Source organism: Somniosus microcephalus, chromosome 6, assembly GCF_052327205.1.
Source record: "Somniosus microcephalus isolate GS21.2 chromosome 6, FLI_Smic_1.0, whole genome shotgun sequence".
NCBI classification, from domain to species: domain Eukaryota; kingdom Metazoa; phylum Chordata; class Chondrichthyes; order Squaliformes; family Somniosidae; genus Somniosus; species Somniosus microcephalus.
Genome location: NC_140992.1, coordinates 83,770,529 through 83,787,206, shown reverse-complemented (window position 1 = coordinate 83,787,206; position 16,678 = coordinate 83,770,529). Strand labels below are relative to the sequence as shown.

At 43.0% G+C, this 16,678-nt stretch overlaps 1 protein-coding gene across 2 annotated transcripts in view; it reads right to left on the bottom strand.

Moving 5' to 3' along the window:
• Positions 1–16,356, bottom strand: part of cul3b (cullin 3b) — a 104,810-nt gene extending 88,454 nt beyond the window's left edge. For both annotated transcript variants that reach the window (XM_085990460.1, XM_085990461.1), the window contains exon 1: positions 16,011–16,356. In XM_085990460.1, the coding sequence (XP_085846586.1) occupies positions 16,011–16,073 (63 nt within the window). In that variant the 5' untranslated portion in view covers positions 16,074–16,356. The remainder of the gene's footprint in view (positions 1–16,010) is intronic.
• Between the last annotated feature and the right edge of the window lie 322 nt (positions 16,357–16,678).

Below are 16,678 nucleotides of genomic sequence, written 5' to 3'. Positions count from 1 at the left end.
GCCTTTTAGTTACTCTCCTAACTCTCCGTCTTTTATGAGTAATTGGTAGCGCATCAATTTTATTAACAAAAACAAAATGTCGGCACCAAACACTGAGCAGCAGGCGCTGCAGCAAATGGCGGCACCAAACGCTGAGCAGCAGGCGCTGCTGCATGCCCTCAGACCAACATGCCTGGACCTAGACCCTCAAGAGGCGGGTTCGTCTACCAAGTTCGCACAATGGCTGCGTTGCTTCGAAGCTTACCTGGAAGCCTCAGCCGTGACACTAGATGGAAACAAACTAAAAATCCTGGCCTCCAACGTGGGCCACCAAGTCTACACGCTCATCCAGGACGCGACTACCATCGATCTGCTAAAAGGACAATACACACGCCCGGTAAATACGGTTTATGCCAGACACCTCCTGAGATCCCGCAAACAGCAGTCCGGGGAAATCGGTGGAGGCATTCCTACGGGCACTACAGATACTCGGCCGAGCCTGCGATTGTAAAGAGGTATCGGCCGCGACACACACCGAGGGACTTATCCAAGATGCTTTCGTTGCGGGCCTCAAGTCCGACTACTCCCGGCAGAGACTGTTGGAGAAGGGCGAAATCGACCTGAAGAAGGCAGTGTCCCTCGCGCTCTCGCTAGACGCGGCCCACCAGAATATGGACGCATTCTCCCCTAACCGCTCCGCACCGTGGACGCCGCAACCTTGGGTCATGGGACCGCCACCCCCGGCACCAACTGCTGCAGCGATGTCCAAGGGCCCGAAATGTTACTTTTGTGTCCAGGCAAAACACCCCAGAGCACGCTGCCCGGCGAAAAACGCTACCTGCTCTGGCTGCGGGAAGAAAGGACACTACGTCAGCGCCTGCAAAGGTAAAACCGCTAACGCCAGCAGCGCCGCGTGTGAACCGTGGGGGCAGCCATCTTGTCCGCCATCTTGGACACCTCCAGCCGCGCGGGGATCGGGATCTTGGACGCCTCCAACTCCAATCGCGGGTGACCCGGACTCAACCACCGCCTCGTCTGACGACCACAGCGACTCGCTCGACCATACGCTGGCCTCCGTGACGCTGGACCAATCTCTCCCTCACCAACTGTCCAGGTCCATGATGGACATTACGGTAAACGGCCGCGCCACTACCTGCCTTTTCGACAGCGGGAGCACAGAGAGCTTTATCCACCCCGACACGGTGCGCAGTTACTCTCTCCCGGTCCTGCCAACGCGCCATCGGATCTCTATGGCTTCCAAATCCCATTCAGCAGACGTCGGTGGCTACTGTGTAGTGACCCTTTCAGTAAGGGGCACAGAATACAAACATTTTAAACTTCTTGTCCTGCCCCATCTCTGCGCTGCCGTTCTACTGGGGTTGGATTTTCAGTGCCACCTTAAAAGTGTCACATTAGCGTACGGCGGACCCCTCCCCCCACTCTCAGTCTGCAGCCAGCAGCTTTTAAATCGCCCGCCGCGCACCATTTACAGCCTCTCCACGCTTAAAGTCCCCCCCCACCCTTGTTCGCTAACCTCACCCGCGACTGTAAGCCCATCGCTACCAAAAGCAGGCGGTACAGTGCCGGGGATAGGAGCTTCATTAAATCCGAAGTAGCAAGACTCCTGAAGGAAGGGATTATTGAGGGTAGCACTAGCCCATGGCGAGCACAAGTGGTGGTAGTGAAGACTGGCGAAAAACAGCGCCTAGTTATTGACTACAGCCAGACGATCAATCGCTACACCCAGTTAGATGCATACCCACTCCCCCGCATATCTGACATGGTCAATCAGATAGCACAATACCGGGTGTTCTCGACGATTGATCTGAAGTTGGCATACCACCAGCTCCCCATCAGGGCTGAGGACCGCCAGTACACAGCTTTTGAAGCTGACGGTCGTCTCTACCACTTCCTCCGAGTCCCCTTCGGCGTCACCAATGGGGTTTCGGTCTTCCAAAGGGAGATGGACCGAATGGTTGACCAGAACGCGCTGCAGGCCACCTTCCCCTATCTAGACAACGTCACCATCTGCGGCCACGACCAGCAGGACCATGACGTTAACCTAGAGAAATTCCTCCGTACGGCCCAGCGGCTGAATCTAACATACAACAAGGACAAATGTATGTTTCGCACCACGCGCCTCGCCATTCTTGGCTGCGTAGTGGAGAACGGAGTCATCGGCCCCGACCCCGACAGAATGCGCCCCCTTATGGAGCTCCCCCTCCCCCACTGCCAAAAAGCACTGAAGAGATGCCTAGGGTTTTTCTCTTACTATGCTCAGTGGGTGCCCAACTATGCGGACAAAGCCAGACCCCTCATCAAGTCCACCTCCTTCCCCCTGACAGCAGAGGCATGTGCAGTCTTCACTCTCATAAAAAGAGACATTGCGAAGGCCACAATGCACGCAGTGGATGAGTCCATCCCTTTCCAAGTGGAGAGCGACGCATCCGACTTCGCCCTAGCTGCAACCCTTAACCAGGCGGGGAGACCCGTGGCCTTTTTCTCAAGGACCCTCCAGGGCCCCGAGATTCGACACTCCTCTGTCGAAAAGGAGGCCCAGGCCATTGTGGAAGCGGTGCGACATTGGAGGCATTACCTGGCCGGAAAACGATTTACCCTGCTCACTGACCAGCGTTCAGTGGCTTTTATGTTTAATAATAAGCAGAGGGGCAAAATCAAGAACGACAAGATCTTGAGGTGGAGAATTGAACTCTCCACCTACAATTACGATATTTTGTACCGGCCCGGGAAACTCAATGAGCCCCCAGATGCCCTATCACGTGGTACATGCGCCAACGCGCAGGTTGATAGACTGCAGACCCTCCACAATGACCTCTGCCACCCGGGGGTCACCAGGTTCTTCCATTTCATCAAATCCCGTAACCTGCCCTACTCCATCGAGGAGGTCAGGACCATGACCAGGAACTGCCAAATCTGTGCCGAGTGCAAACCGCATTTTTATAGGCCAGACAGAGCAAGCCTGATCAAGGCCACTCGCCCCTGAGCGTCGATTTTAAAGGGCCCCTCCCCTCCTCTGACCGCAACGTGTACTTCCTCAACATAATTGATGAGTACTCCCGTTTCCCGTTTGCCATCCCTTGCCCAGACATGACCAGTACCACGGTCATTAAATGTCTGAATGACCTTTTCGCCTTGTTCGGCTTCCCTAGCTATATCCATAGCGACCGGGGCTCATCCTTTATGAGCGACGAACTCCGTCAGTACCTGCTCACGAGAGGTATTGCTACAAGCAGAATCACCAGCTACAACCCCCGGGGGAACGGCCAGGTGGAAAGAGAGAACATGACGGTTTGGAAGGCCGTCCTCTTAAACTTAAAATTTAAGGGCCTTCCGACCTCTCGCTGGCAGGAGGTCCTCCCTGCGGTGCTCCACTCCATTCGGTCACTGCTTTGTACGGCCACCAATGCCACCCCCCATGAAAAAATGTTCACTTTCCCCAGGAAGTCCACATCGGGGACCTCGCTACCGACATGGCTGACGTCTCCAGGACCCGTCCTACTGCGGAAGCACGTGAGGTCCCATAAAACGGACCCCCTGGTCGAGAGGGTGAGCCTCCTCCACGCCAACCCCCAGTATGCTTACGTGGCGTATCCGGACGGGCGGGAGGACACAGTCTCCATATGAGACCTCGCACCTTCGGGTGCCCCGAAACACTACCATTGCCATCCACCACTACCCACAACCCAACCCCTGTAGACGGCATGCCGCAGCCCCAGGACCCGTCATTGACCACCCAACCACTCAGACGCCAGATTCAACGTTGGATGCTGCACCATCACCGCCGCCACCACGACGATCGGGACGGCATACAAGGCCACCTGATAGACTTACTTACACGAACCTTTAGTACACTTCACCCCGTCGGACTCAATTTTAAACAAGGGGTGAATGTGGTAAACCACTGTTATCGTTGTTCACTGTTGTTGTTGTTGCACACTGTTGTATCTATGCATGCCTCAGCTGGCTCCGCCCCTGGCTCCACCCACATGCCCAGGTATAAAGGTGACTGCCTTCTTGGAAACCAGTCAACCACGAGAGGCATGCTCTGTTCTTTGTTAATAAAAGCCTTTGAGTTACTCTCCTAACTCTCCGTCTTTTATGAGTAATTGATAGCGCATCAGTGACAAGTGGTGTTTTCCAGGGATCTGTACTGGGACCTCGGCTTTTCACCTTATATATTAATGACTTTGATGAAAAACAGAGTGTTGTATATCAAAGTTTGCAAATGACACCAAATTAGGAGACACAAGTGGTGCGGATAGGAGCAGGAAGTTACAAAGGGACATAGGCAGACTAAGTGAGTGGGAAAGGCTACAGTAGATGGGAGTTCAATGTGGGGAAGCGAGAGATCATCCACTTTGGATCTGAGAAAGACAAATCGGAATATTTTCTTAATGGTGAGAGACTGGGAGCAGTGGAGGAGCAAAGGGATTTACTTGTCCATGTACAAATTACTACAAGCTAATGCACAGGTACCCAAAGGCTGATGGAATGTTGGCCTACATCTTAATGGGATTGGAATGAAGTACTCCCGAGTTAGGGAGGGAAAGTCATCGAGGGTTCCTGCTTGCTATCCAACAACTTCTGCTGGTATTGCATATGTGGATGTTGGTTGATGACTTAGCCACTTGCGGGACACACAATAGGGTGATTGGAGCCTCTGGAACTATGGTCCAGCACAGAGCAAGTTTCTTCAGGGGAGGAAGGGACAAGAGAAAACTGTCAAAAAGGAAGCAAAAAGTGCTTGCAAAGATCAGTTAAACTGAAAAATAATCTACATTCCAATTTAAAAACTAAGTTACAACTTCTACACAGGAAAAAAAAAGCATTTGATGCAATAATACATATGAAGTGGAATTTTCACTGTCAATTTTAGATTTCCATTAAGTCCATTTGAACTACAGTCAATATTATAAAACTGGATGGTGGTATGGACCAAATGAGTTTCAAAATCAAATACTTGCTGTGGTAAAATGAGAATACTCAATTTTACTAAAACAGATGCATTGCATTGAAATATAGCAAGATAAAAGGTTACATTCTACCTTCCAATACACATTTTAAAATGCTGACTGCTAGAGGTTATACAGGACAGCAATATGTTTAGTACATTTCCAGTAAACTCAAACATGAAGAGCAGCACATGCTCTCAGCTGTCAAGTGTTCTTGGCAGCCACCCTGAACCTAAAAATTAAGTAGTTGCTAGCTGCATGCATATATTATATTAATATGCATGAATATGTCAAATTAGAGATGCAACATCTATTTGCTTACAATCTATGCAGTAATTTCAAGGCACTTACCAGTTGAAAAAAGATATTCAGGATTCTCCCTCTCCCCTTAAGTTACCACCCACCCCTCCCCACTTCCTATTCTAGTGCTGTGCAACTAAAGTGGAGGATGCTAAGAGAAAACAGGAAGCTAATATAGCCTATGTCTATCATTATACAAATTTAATTTCAATGTGGTGAGCAAATAATTAAAATAGGTGAAATGCCCTTCAGGAAAGTAAAAAACTGGCAGAAGGAAGAAACAGAAAAAGCTTTTTTCAAAAGCTCAATTAAGTTAAAAAAAAACGGTCTACATTCCGATACAACTTCTGTACAACAAATATAACAAAATCAAATCTTTGACACAGGCTATTCTCAAATCAGACCCATAACAGATTATTGCAATGCATTTCAATATCACAAAGCACTGATCCTATAAACCAATAAATATTATTCTATGTGAAACATTAAACAATTGCAGAAGTATGCTAATGGTATATAGTGAAAGACTAAACATTTTGTCCTGAAAATTCTGTTTGTAACTAAGATATGATAAACTGCCCTACACCAAAGCTGATTGGGGTTAGATGTGCTCCAAGAGTGCAAAGCTTCCAAGTGTCTGAGGCAGAAGGAACAAGAATTGGGCTAGGCAACACTAGTTTAGCAACAGGAATTGCATTTCCTTAACGAAGCTTTTAATTCGATGCATGAGAAAAAAAAATATAATAAAGAACTTGTGTACAATTACTCTTAAAACATTGCAGTTTTGCTTTAAAACCCAAAATCAGTACAAAATGCACTATTTTACATACTCCAAGGAGCTTTAAGATCACAAAAGTAGCAAGTTACTTTATGCCACATAGTGCCATCTTTAAATTTGAATTGAGTACAGTATATTTTAACTTTTGAGGTATTAGGTGGTTTCCACAGAACAGCAGGAGGCTTTTTGCTCAATTCTGCCTGTGCCACTGCGAGCACTTCAACTGCAACTAACTACAGAAGTCATTTTAACTATCCTTTCCTTGTAACCTTTTATTTCCTTTTCAAATAAATAGTTACCAGATTCTTTTTTTTTTTTTAAAAAGTTATATCTGCCTCAATAGCTACTTGTTTAAAGCATTTCCTATTCTAATACACCTTTGTGAAAAAAATCTCCTGTAGCCTCACCCTTCATTCTTCCAGTAATAATCCTTTGTTTATGCCACCCTTGTTATGGATTCATCAACCAATAAAAACAATCCTTCACTATTTACCCTCTCAAATCCTTCTTAATATTAGAAACTCCTTAACCTTTATTCCGGTGGAAAAAGCCAGAATTTTGAGCCTTTCTTCAAAACTATAACATCTTAATCCTGATCTCATATTCTAGGCAAATCTATGCTGTAACCTTTCCACAACTCCCTCATTCTTTCTGTAATGAGGTTCCCAGAATTGCACTTAAAATTTCAACCAATGCCTTGCATGTTTTTGTATTCAGTGCTCCTATATGTAAAACCCAGATTCCCATATGCCTTTTTATGGCCTTTTCAACCTTAATTCCCACCTTTAAAAGATCCGTGTATCTACAACCCTGTATCTCGCTGTTGCTCCACTCTGAAGAATTTTGGCATGTGGTATATTTCCTTTCACCCCCTCCCCTCCGCCCCCAACCACAGGATATATTTTTCTGCACGGATAGATTGGTGTGTCTAATTTACCTCTAATTGGCAATCTCATTCAAAAAAGGCCAGAGGATTTCTGATGGGAAACATGGAAAAAATGTCACTAGTGAGGATTGGGGTGCTCTTGAAACAGGACTTGCTTGATGGCTAAAATGGGAAGAATTCCATTACTACACAAACATCCCTCAACTTGATGAGCAAACAATAAAGGGGAGAAAACATTTCTCTGGAATGCTGAAACGTACTTACTCCTGTCCAGAATGACACCTATGGATATAGGCAAGTGGTGGTGGACAATGGTAATGGTACAGAAAAGACTGCTTTTGGTATGAAACATGTCTTTTGCAATGGATGGCAGGAGAAAGGACAGTCATGGTGGTCAGAGTCAGTGATCATCCAGGCAACAGTATAACGGGGTTTGGGGCGGGTGGAAAGAGAGGAAATTCAAATTTCTGACTACAATTGGTGATATTAATGTGACTGCACCAAATATCACAGTATAACTGTTGGCGCTCTTTCAACAAGCGTCCAAATTCTTTAACATTACTGTAGAATTTCACCTTCAGTTCCAGAATTCCAATGGCCCTACTACTAATCAACATCATTTGGTCGGACAATAGGCAACTCGCTTTAAAAAAAAAAAAAAAGCACAGGGTTTGTTCAGCATGTACTTAAAGGAGATGTAAATGGTCAGGAAGATTATCTGATCCAAATGTTGAACATATCCAAATCAATAGAATGCTCGAGTAATATTCATTCATTCCAGGGATTATGGCAGAAGTAAACTTTAATCCCCCCAAAAAAAATCATTGGGAGGATGCTTGTACTCCGTATAGATACACAAACATAGCACAAAATACTTGCAGGAAAATTTCCTGAATTATAACTAAGCTGTGACATATTTACTCGGGTAAAGAGCTAGTTTGTTGAAATTTCAAAATCACAAATTCTGCTATAGAGGTTCAGTAGTTAGTGTTGCAACATGCTATACCATGAAGTAGCAAGATGTGGGTTGACAAACATGATTTCACTTTTGGCGAGTTAGCAATCTCTGCCACGTTGTTGGGTACTTCACTGCAGTGAAGAAAAAAAGCCAAGCTATCCTGTGCCATTTCTGTGAACATCCTAGTCACCAGCAACACTACAGGGAATGGCATTTGGAAGCAGGCTCCCTGCTCACCCTCAACCAATGAAGGGCACACAGCAAGGGAAATCTACTTTATAAATAAAACAGCAAGAGCATTTTTTTTTTTTTTTTTAAATCAGAGAGAATTGATAGAGGTGTTCAAAATCATGAAGGGTCTATACAGAGTAGATAGAGAGAAACTGTTATCATTTGCAAGAACCAGAGGACACAGATTTAAAGGTGATTGGCAGAAGAACCAAAGGCGACATGAGGGAAAACTTTTTTACTCAGCGAGTGGTTAGGATCTGGAATGCAATGCCTGAAAGGGTGGTGGAGGCAGACTCAATCACAGCTTTCAAAAAGGGAACTGGATAAGTACCTGAAGAAAAAATATTTGCAGGGCTATGGGGAGAGGGACTAGCTGAAGTGCTCTTGCAGAGAGCCGGCATGGGCTAGACGGGCCGAATGGCCTTCTTCCGTGCTGTAACCATTCTATGATTTTACGCAGCACTAAACTTGCAGTATAAATCCAGAGCTGAGCTCAACCTGAACTGAGTAAGTGGCGAGACTCATGGATTTCACTTTGTTTGGATTAAACACTGCATGGAGTATTACCCAGTGTGGTGCCAAACGGCATAAAAATTGATTTATAGTAAAAGTTAATAAAGTCCCTTTATTTTTTTCTGAATACTTTTTAAAATCTTACCTTGGAATTAGCTTAAGTGCTTAGCTGATGTGGAACATTTGCCTTCATTCTCTAAACATTTAAATTTTAATCTGATTTAAGAGCTCTGTCCTAAGCAGAATTGCAGTTCTCGTTGGGCAGTCTAAATGAGATACCTAGTTTATACTGTCTGGCTTATTGTAGCTACCAGTCTGTCAGCAGTGCAGCAGAACAAACCAGAAAATATGCTGGTTTCATCCCCAGTTAAGAGTTTTACTGAAACATTAACAGATCACAGGTGGCACTGCTCATGGCAAGTCAGATGATGAGCTGTTTTATAAGGACTGGAGTGTTAAAACACCGAACGTGCAATATATTCTTCTTCTGTTACAGTGAACCTACATCCCTTTATGGCTGCAGTACGCAACAGGGGCCAAAGCCATTCCCATTTCGCATAAAAAGCACACAAAAGCAGTTACAACTATGCTAGGATAGGTTCTGCCCTTCTTCCTCTATCAGCATCCAAAGTGATGGATTAGTTCTTGTCTTGTGCATAGACTTCTGGCAGAGTCTTAAAAGCATTTCTTACATGGTTTGGAATTCCCAGACACTACGCAGGTATGTTGAGCAGATCAAGTGTATGATCCCCTATTGCTTGATTTTGGATTATTTGTAGCCTCTTTATCTGTGGCTGGCTCAGTGTGCCAGATTAGACAATCATGTTCTAGGACTAGATGGACGCAATCTTTGTAGTGTCTGAAGAAAATTCGCAGGCTGGCTCCATGCATCTTTTCAGAGGTCTCTCAGTTGGGTCAAGCTGGTTGAGATCCAATCAACAGCTCAGCTTCAGGTCTTTTAACTCCACAGGCCTGGAGGATTAAAAAAGACTGTTCCCCAGTTGGTCTAAATTCACCAGTCTACTGGACCCAGAAAATTTAAAGAGCTACGGCTGATTTTTTTTCAAACCAGATTTTTTTGCTACAGGAGAGGGAAAGGATAAGTTTGAACATGATAGGGGAGTAGAGAAAGGGGGTGAGGACAGTGGGGCGGGCTGGAATTTTGTGTGTTTGAAAGTTTGTATACAGGGTCTTGCTTCTTTTTGTTGGGTGGGGGACTCATCTTTTGTGTACGTGCAATGCCACTTTTTTTGTGTATAGAGGAACTTGGCTTTTGTGTGTACAAGAGTTCTCAATTTTTGTGTGTGCTGTGCAGCTCTTCTGTATACAGACATCCTAATTCTTATTTGTTTATGGCATCTTATAAATTTTGTTTACGTGGATTTGATTTTTTGTGTATGGGGTGTTTGAGCTTTCTGCGCATCAGTGTTCTCATTTCTGCAAAATCAAATGGTCCACTCATGAGTTTTGACATGAGAATCCCGCAGCTCAGACATGCAAGCTTTAAGGCCACAAACTGTTCAGTAAACACAGCTTCAGGTCAGAGTTTAATTAATGTTGGTGAGGAAACTATGCAGATTGGAAAATGTATGCAAGTTTCAGACTGTAGATCAGAAGCACTGAGCATTTGGTGATATGGTTCCTTTTTTTTTACAAAAAATTACATAAGCAAGAACATGATGGAAACATTCTTAGAACCATGTTTTTATAGAAAGTCTAGTAAATTGACCGTGGCATTACCCACGGTCAATTGATGAATACAAGTTTCTTCTACATACAAGACGACAACAAGAGCTGGAAAAGACTTTAGAAACTCGCTCTGCAGAACGACCTAGTGGTCAAGAGGTTGCAAATATACTGCTACTATTGATTTAGCAAAGTTGAATGGGGAATGTTGATGTAATAATTTATAATGTTAGATGTTGACGCCAAAGTATGACCAGAAATTATGACAACAGGAAGTGCATGCCCTACCCAAGATTTTAATATTATTAAACATGTACAAATGTTGGGTACCTTTGAAGTAAAAGAAAAATAGCTGCTTAAGTTGATGCATATAAAATTTGGTCCAGCATTGCATGCTTGGGACTTTTTGTGAAACCGTTTCTTCATATTAAACCCTACACTACAGACATGAATTAAGAGTCAAACTTCACCAAATTATAGAGGGGCAAGTTTTTTTTAAACTGGTCATCCATGCAGAAACAGAAATGGTCTAAGCAGTTATGAAACTCTGCATGACTAATCAGCATTGATGGAAGAAAGCAACAATCACAGGAATATTCATAAATGAATCCCAAAGAGGGCAAGAAAGTCCAGTTCACAATTATTTAGAAATAAATAGTCCCAAAATTGGTATTACAACCAAAGCATTCATCCTGGGTCAAATCAGGAACACGCAGCAACAGCAAAATGGCCTTCTCAGCAACACTGGTCTTCTGCACTCAATGAAAGAATTTTGAGAGAGACTAACTGATCTCCTATGCTGTTGTTCATAGATAGCATGGCTTGTGCCTCAAGTCCACTGCTCACGTACTACCTGAAGGGAAGTGATCTAAATAGAGTTTATTTGTTCTTTGCTGAGGATAGTTTGCAGATTACTAGACTGATGCAAATTTCCAGATCAGTAAAATGTAGCATGCCTTCCTCTCTTTAAAAAAATGTAATTTTTTCAAAAATATCAAAATACAAACTTAAAGTGTATTTAGATGAAGAAAGTGAATCTTCATAAAAAATACAAGGTTTAGGTATATGGTTTGTGCCAAAAAATTAACTATTGAATCCAGAAAAGAATTTGTACTAATATTGCACCTTATTGTTCTCAGAAATCTCAGTGCTTTACATCCGATCAACTACTTTTGAAGTCACTCTTATGTAGGTGAATGGAACAGCAAGGTCCCATAATCAACAAATGTGATGCAGGACCAGTTACTTATTTTTCAGTGGTATTGGTTGAGAAAAGGGCACCAGGAGAACTTCCTGCTCCTCTCTGAATAATGTCATGGAATGTTTGAAATCCAACCGAACAGGCTTTGGTTCAACATCGCATCTGAAAACCTGCACCGCCAACAATGCAGCACTTTTCCACCTCCCCCAATACTGCTGAAGTATCAGTCTAGATTGTGCTCAGGTCCTAGAGTGGGCCTGAATACATGGGCCCGAATTTTGCGGTGGTAATGATGCCAAAACTGTCGGTGTTCACCATCACTACCCCTCTGAAACTGACTGTAACTTAGAATTTAGCGCATGCGCAGATAAATGTGGGAATCCTGAAGTTGCGGTCAGTCATTCCCTGCTCCTCCACAGGCTGCACTGTGGAACTTCCCATAGCCAGGCAATCAGCGAAATCAGTTGAACTGATGAAAACTTAAGCTTTTCCGCTCTAATATTGCTGTTAAACACCCCATAAAAAGTTCTGCCTTGTTGGAATAGGTGTAACTGGGGTTTTAATGGCGTATTGACTGCTGAACAGCCATTCTGGCCCTGAAAAACTAATTTTATATTTGTGGAATGTCAAGTTTCTCCATTATGATAAAAATTTCTAGATTTTTAAAATAAACAATTTTTTTTTAAAGTTTGCTTATGATATTTCAGCTTCTACCTTAACCCCATGTGTATGTCCCCAATCTTTATTTTGCGTTCTGTAATAAAAATGTTAAATGTGAATTGATAATCAGTGCCTTTTATTTCCTGGCTTGCTGTCCGTGAGAATTCTTCAATGTGATTGGCTGCTTAGCAAGCTTGATGCCATCACTGCTGCTCTACAGTAATGTTTGACAACACTACAATCAAATTAAGGTCGAGAAAGCTAAAGTTTCCACCACAGAGATTGCTAGCTCTTTGTAGGCAGCTTTCTTCCAGGTCAGCGGCGATTGCCGTTGCTTCGTCACTTACCATAAATTCCAGGCCATGATCTTCTAACTCAGGTGAGCGTACTACCAACTGAGCTGAGCCGGCACTCGTCAAAGCAAGTCGAGCTGGCACTCATCAAAGCAAGTCGAGCTGGCACTCGTCAAAGCAATGCATAGTAAAACTATGTATTTGCTAGTAAACTTGCAAAAATATTTATATACATATAAATACATGTGCAAGGCTTGCATCAGTGGGAAACAATTGAGATCTTAGATCATGCAAAATACTGAAGATGTCATTATTTGTGTCCTAGTCAACAACTCAGCTGTCAACGACAGTGGAAATTCAAACTTTTTACTATTGATCCCGGAAGCACCAGCTATAATTACTGGAATTCAACCCTTGGTGAGATGAATCCCTTATTCAAATACTCTCTCCATTCTCACAAGTTTACACTACTGAAGTCTGACTGCATAAACAGGACTTGATGCGTGTGAATGTCATGTTATCAACACCTTACGGGCACTATTAGCTATATGTACCATATTTATCATCTTGCACAGTGCCAACACTGATAAGAAAACTAGAAATAATATTACTAACCATTTTAAGTTTTCCACCATTAAATAAATGCCAATAAGGATGACCATACTGTAAATAATTCAGCTTGTTATTCTAGACTCTAGTCATTTAATCACTAAAGCAGTACTTAAATGTCTAATTGAATGGCTTGGATAAATTTATTGCCGCAAATGCAATTTTCTAAATTTCTCTTTAAAGCCAAGTTTACAAATGGATCAATGCTGTCAAACAACTTGTTTTCACACAATGTGTTTTTTGCCCCATTAATATGCATGTTCCATATTAAAATCAGAATCACATGAAAACTCTGATGCACAAATTGGTCAACAGCTGTTTTCAGTATGAGAGTGCAAATGTTCTGCTGAGGGCCCATATTTCCTGTATATAAACTAGTTTTAAACTTGGGTAACTGTGCTTTTGCAGGTTAGATAATATAGTAGTATAATTAAAAAAACAATTGAATAGGTAAAGCAATATCAATATTGTGTTATTTCAATAATAAAGGAACAAACTTTTTTTTGCTATTTCAAAATAACTACTAATAACTAACATTACTTAGTGAATTTACTTTTAAAACATACAATACTGGAGCTAAACTTTTAATTTAAGAAAATACCCTGCTGGCACAATGGATGGTACTTCAACTTGGCACCTTCCAAGTGGTAGAATTGCAAGTTTGCATCACTAATTCCCACATACAAGATCCCAAGTGTTGCTGTGGGAAAAGGGAGAGTCAATGTAAACTGAAATAAAGCATCTCAATACCTGCTATTGCCTAAAAATATTGGTAGAAGCCTTGAGGCAAGTTGTCCTAATCACCCTCGTCTGAAGAGTATGTAGTGTGGGTAATTCTCTTTTTAAATATAGAAGATATCAAAAGCCAAGGGAAAACAGCTTAACCTTTCTGCTTCTAACGTCATTTTACAGTCCTACCTTTCAGTTGTGCTTTCCATAAACCCAGCTGATTAGCATTTGGGCATCCCAAACCACATCAGAAAGGGAGCCTACAGGAAGCACCTGCTAGCAGTTGTACAAAGCTCAACGAGTGGACTCCCTGCCCAATGTCACTGCATCCCATTTTCACAAATGTCTGTCAGCCAAATGTCAATCAGCTAGGCTTGACTGTGGCACTTTTTACAGGACAGTTACTCCTGTAAAGTGAAATTTCTTCAGAACAAGTGACAAAGTAATACAAGTAATTTACATTGACAATTCATCACACTATTCTACCCTTTTAATAATCCATGAACTGTGATCTTTTACACTATTCAGGTCAAGCTATAACTTCAGATGACTTAGCAGAACCTTTGGAGAGAAATCTAATATTAGTAATTAATTAAAAAATTTAAATTGTCTTAGAGCACACACAACATACACATCAAAGAACATCCATCAAAAGAGTACACCAATTTCAGAGATAGTGCGCAAGACCAGCAGTGTTGAAATGTTACAAAAAGTTGATAGAAACATTACAAACACAACACAAGTTCCTTCCAAAAAACACATTCAACTAGCAAACTTACTGCTGTAAACAAATGTAATAGGAGTAAGCTTATAAGTGTGTTGACTTTTATGTAAGTGAATGGAACTTCAACTGTGCCTATATAAGCAGAACAAGGAATAGTTCCAATAACAAAATACTGCGGATGCTGGAAATCCGAAATAACAACAGAAAACACTGGAAAAACTCAGCAGGCCAGGCAACATCCATGGAGAGAGAAACAGAGTTAACGTTTCAGATCGAAGACCTTTCGTTCTGACGAAAGGTCTTCGACCTGAAACATTAACTCTGTTTCTCTCTCCACGGATGCTGCCTGGCCTGCTGAGTTTTTCCAAGGAATAGTTCCTCTGTGCATAAAGGTTATTTTGTATGCTCAATTTACTGTTATTTTGCCAGGTAGAAGACAAAAATAGCACAAAGAAAACTGCCCGATTTCAAATTCATTATTGATTAAGAGAGCAATAGTCTGAACTGTTTAAAATTCGTTTAAAATGCATTAATTACTGTGAACCTTGGGAAAATTTTATTTTCAAGTAGTAATGTGATGTGTCAAAATATAAAAACTTTCAATGTTAAATGCAAAAACGTATTTGAATTTACGAAATATATATTTCCTAACATACAGAGCAAAGTTGGTGAAATGATTCGGGCACGTCTACTGTGGTTTCTTGCTTACTACGGCCAGGTCCATAAGAAACATTCACACATGTTCATCGCATCTTTCAACTCGTTTATCGTGCAACTCCTCGAGAACCAAGTATCCAGTGGGGGCATGAGTTCCGGTCTCAAAGATGATACTACCATTTAAATTCTTAGACTATAACCAAAATTCATAAGTATGGCAGCAAGTTAGATTATTCAGTAGCCAAGTGATCCATGTTACAGACCATCTGTTAAAGTTAAGAGCGTTTCAACTGGACTGAAAACATAGTAAATAGACGACACCCCACTCCCATCCCCATCCCACCAGCTTCGCTTGCAAATCGAAACCATCCGAAGTTGTGAAATTATTTTAAATAATAGAAAATTAAAGCCGCGCCTTATAACTTATTTCATTGTGTTTCAACGTCCTGTCACACCCGGCAATATTCTTTTGTCCCAGGAATCTGTCACGAACAAGGCCTCTCGATAAAATAACTTGATTTTTTTTAGGGGGGGCAAAGGATGGAGGAAGTAAATTAAATAATGACAAAAGTATCCCAAAGAGAGCGCATCGTACTCCTAAATGGAGAGGGCATCACACCAAACAGCCAGGGATTAAACACCCTCCCTGTTTGGCTTCCACGGAGCACCATGAATATTAATCAAACGATAAGGGGCCTGGTCCTGTGTTGACATCCGCAGAAGCCCGGGCCCTCGATTTGAAGCATTCTCAGCCTCTCTGTGCCTGTGTGGGGTGGGTTTTCTCTCTCGCTGCTGAATGGTTGTTACGCTGCAGCTGCCGGGTCCTTACTTACGGGAAACGCTCGTATCCTCATCTTGGTGTCTTTCTTCGTCCCAGCTTTGCCCAGGTTTGACATGTTGGCTGATGGCTTCTTTCACATAGGAGTCACTTACAGGGGAAGAGAGGAGGAGAGAAAAAGAAAAAAAAGAGGGGAAGGGGGAAAGGTTCGGATAAATGAACAAGCTACAATTAAACGTCTCTATCAGATTGGATCTCCGGCCGATGGTTCGGGTCGATCCGACCCCTTCAGCAGCGAGGCGGCAGCACCTTTGACCATGAAACTGTTTTTAAATAAAAAAAAATCTGTTGGAAAATACCAGCCCGGCTCTATGGCGGCCGACACCCTCAGTGCGCAGGTCACTCGGCCACCCAGTATCGCGAGAGCTCAACACTCCTCGCAGCACAAGCCCGAGATCTGCCGACAAGGCTGAACCTCGCATCGCTGCTCGAGCTGTCAGTGAACGCGAGCTGGCGGGTGGCGCTCAGAGAGATAGAGATAGAGACACAGAGACAGAGAGAGAGACACAGAGAGAGATAGAGACACACACAGACAGAGAGACAGAGATGCATGCAGAGCCGAACTAGGCAGATACCCACTGATAATAAACATCCAAAAACGAGCACTAAACTTCCTAAATCACCTCAAATCTAGCTCCCCAGACACCCTTCATTTCAAAGCCT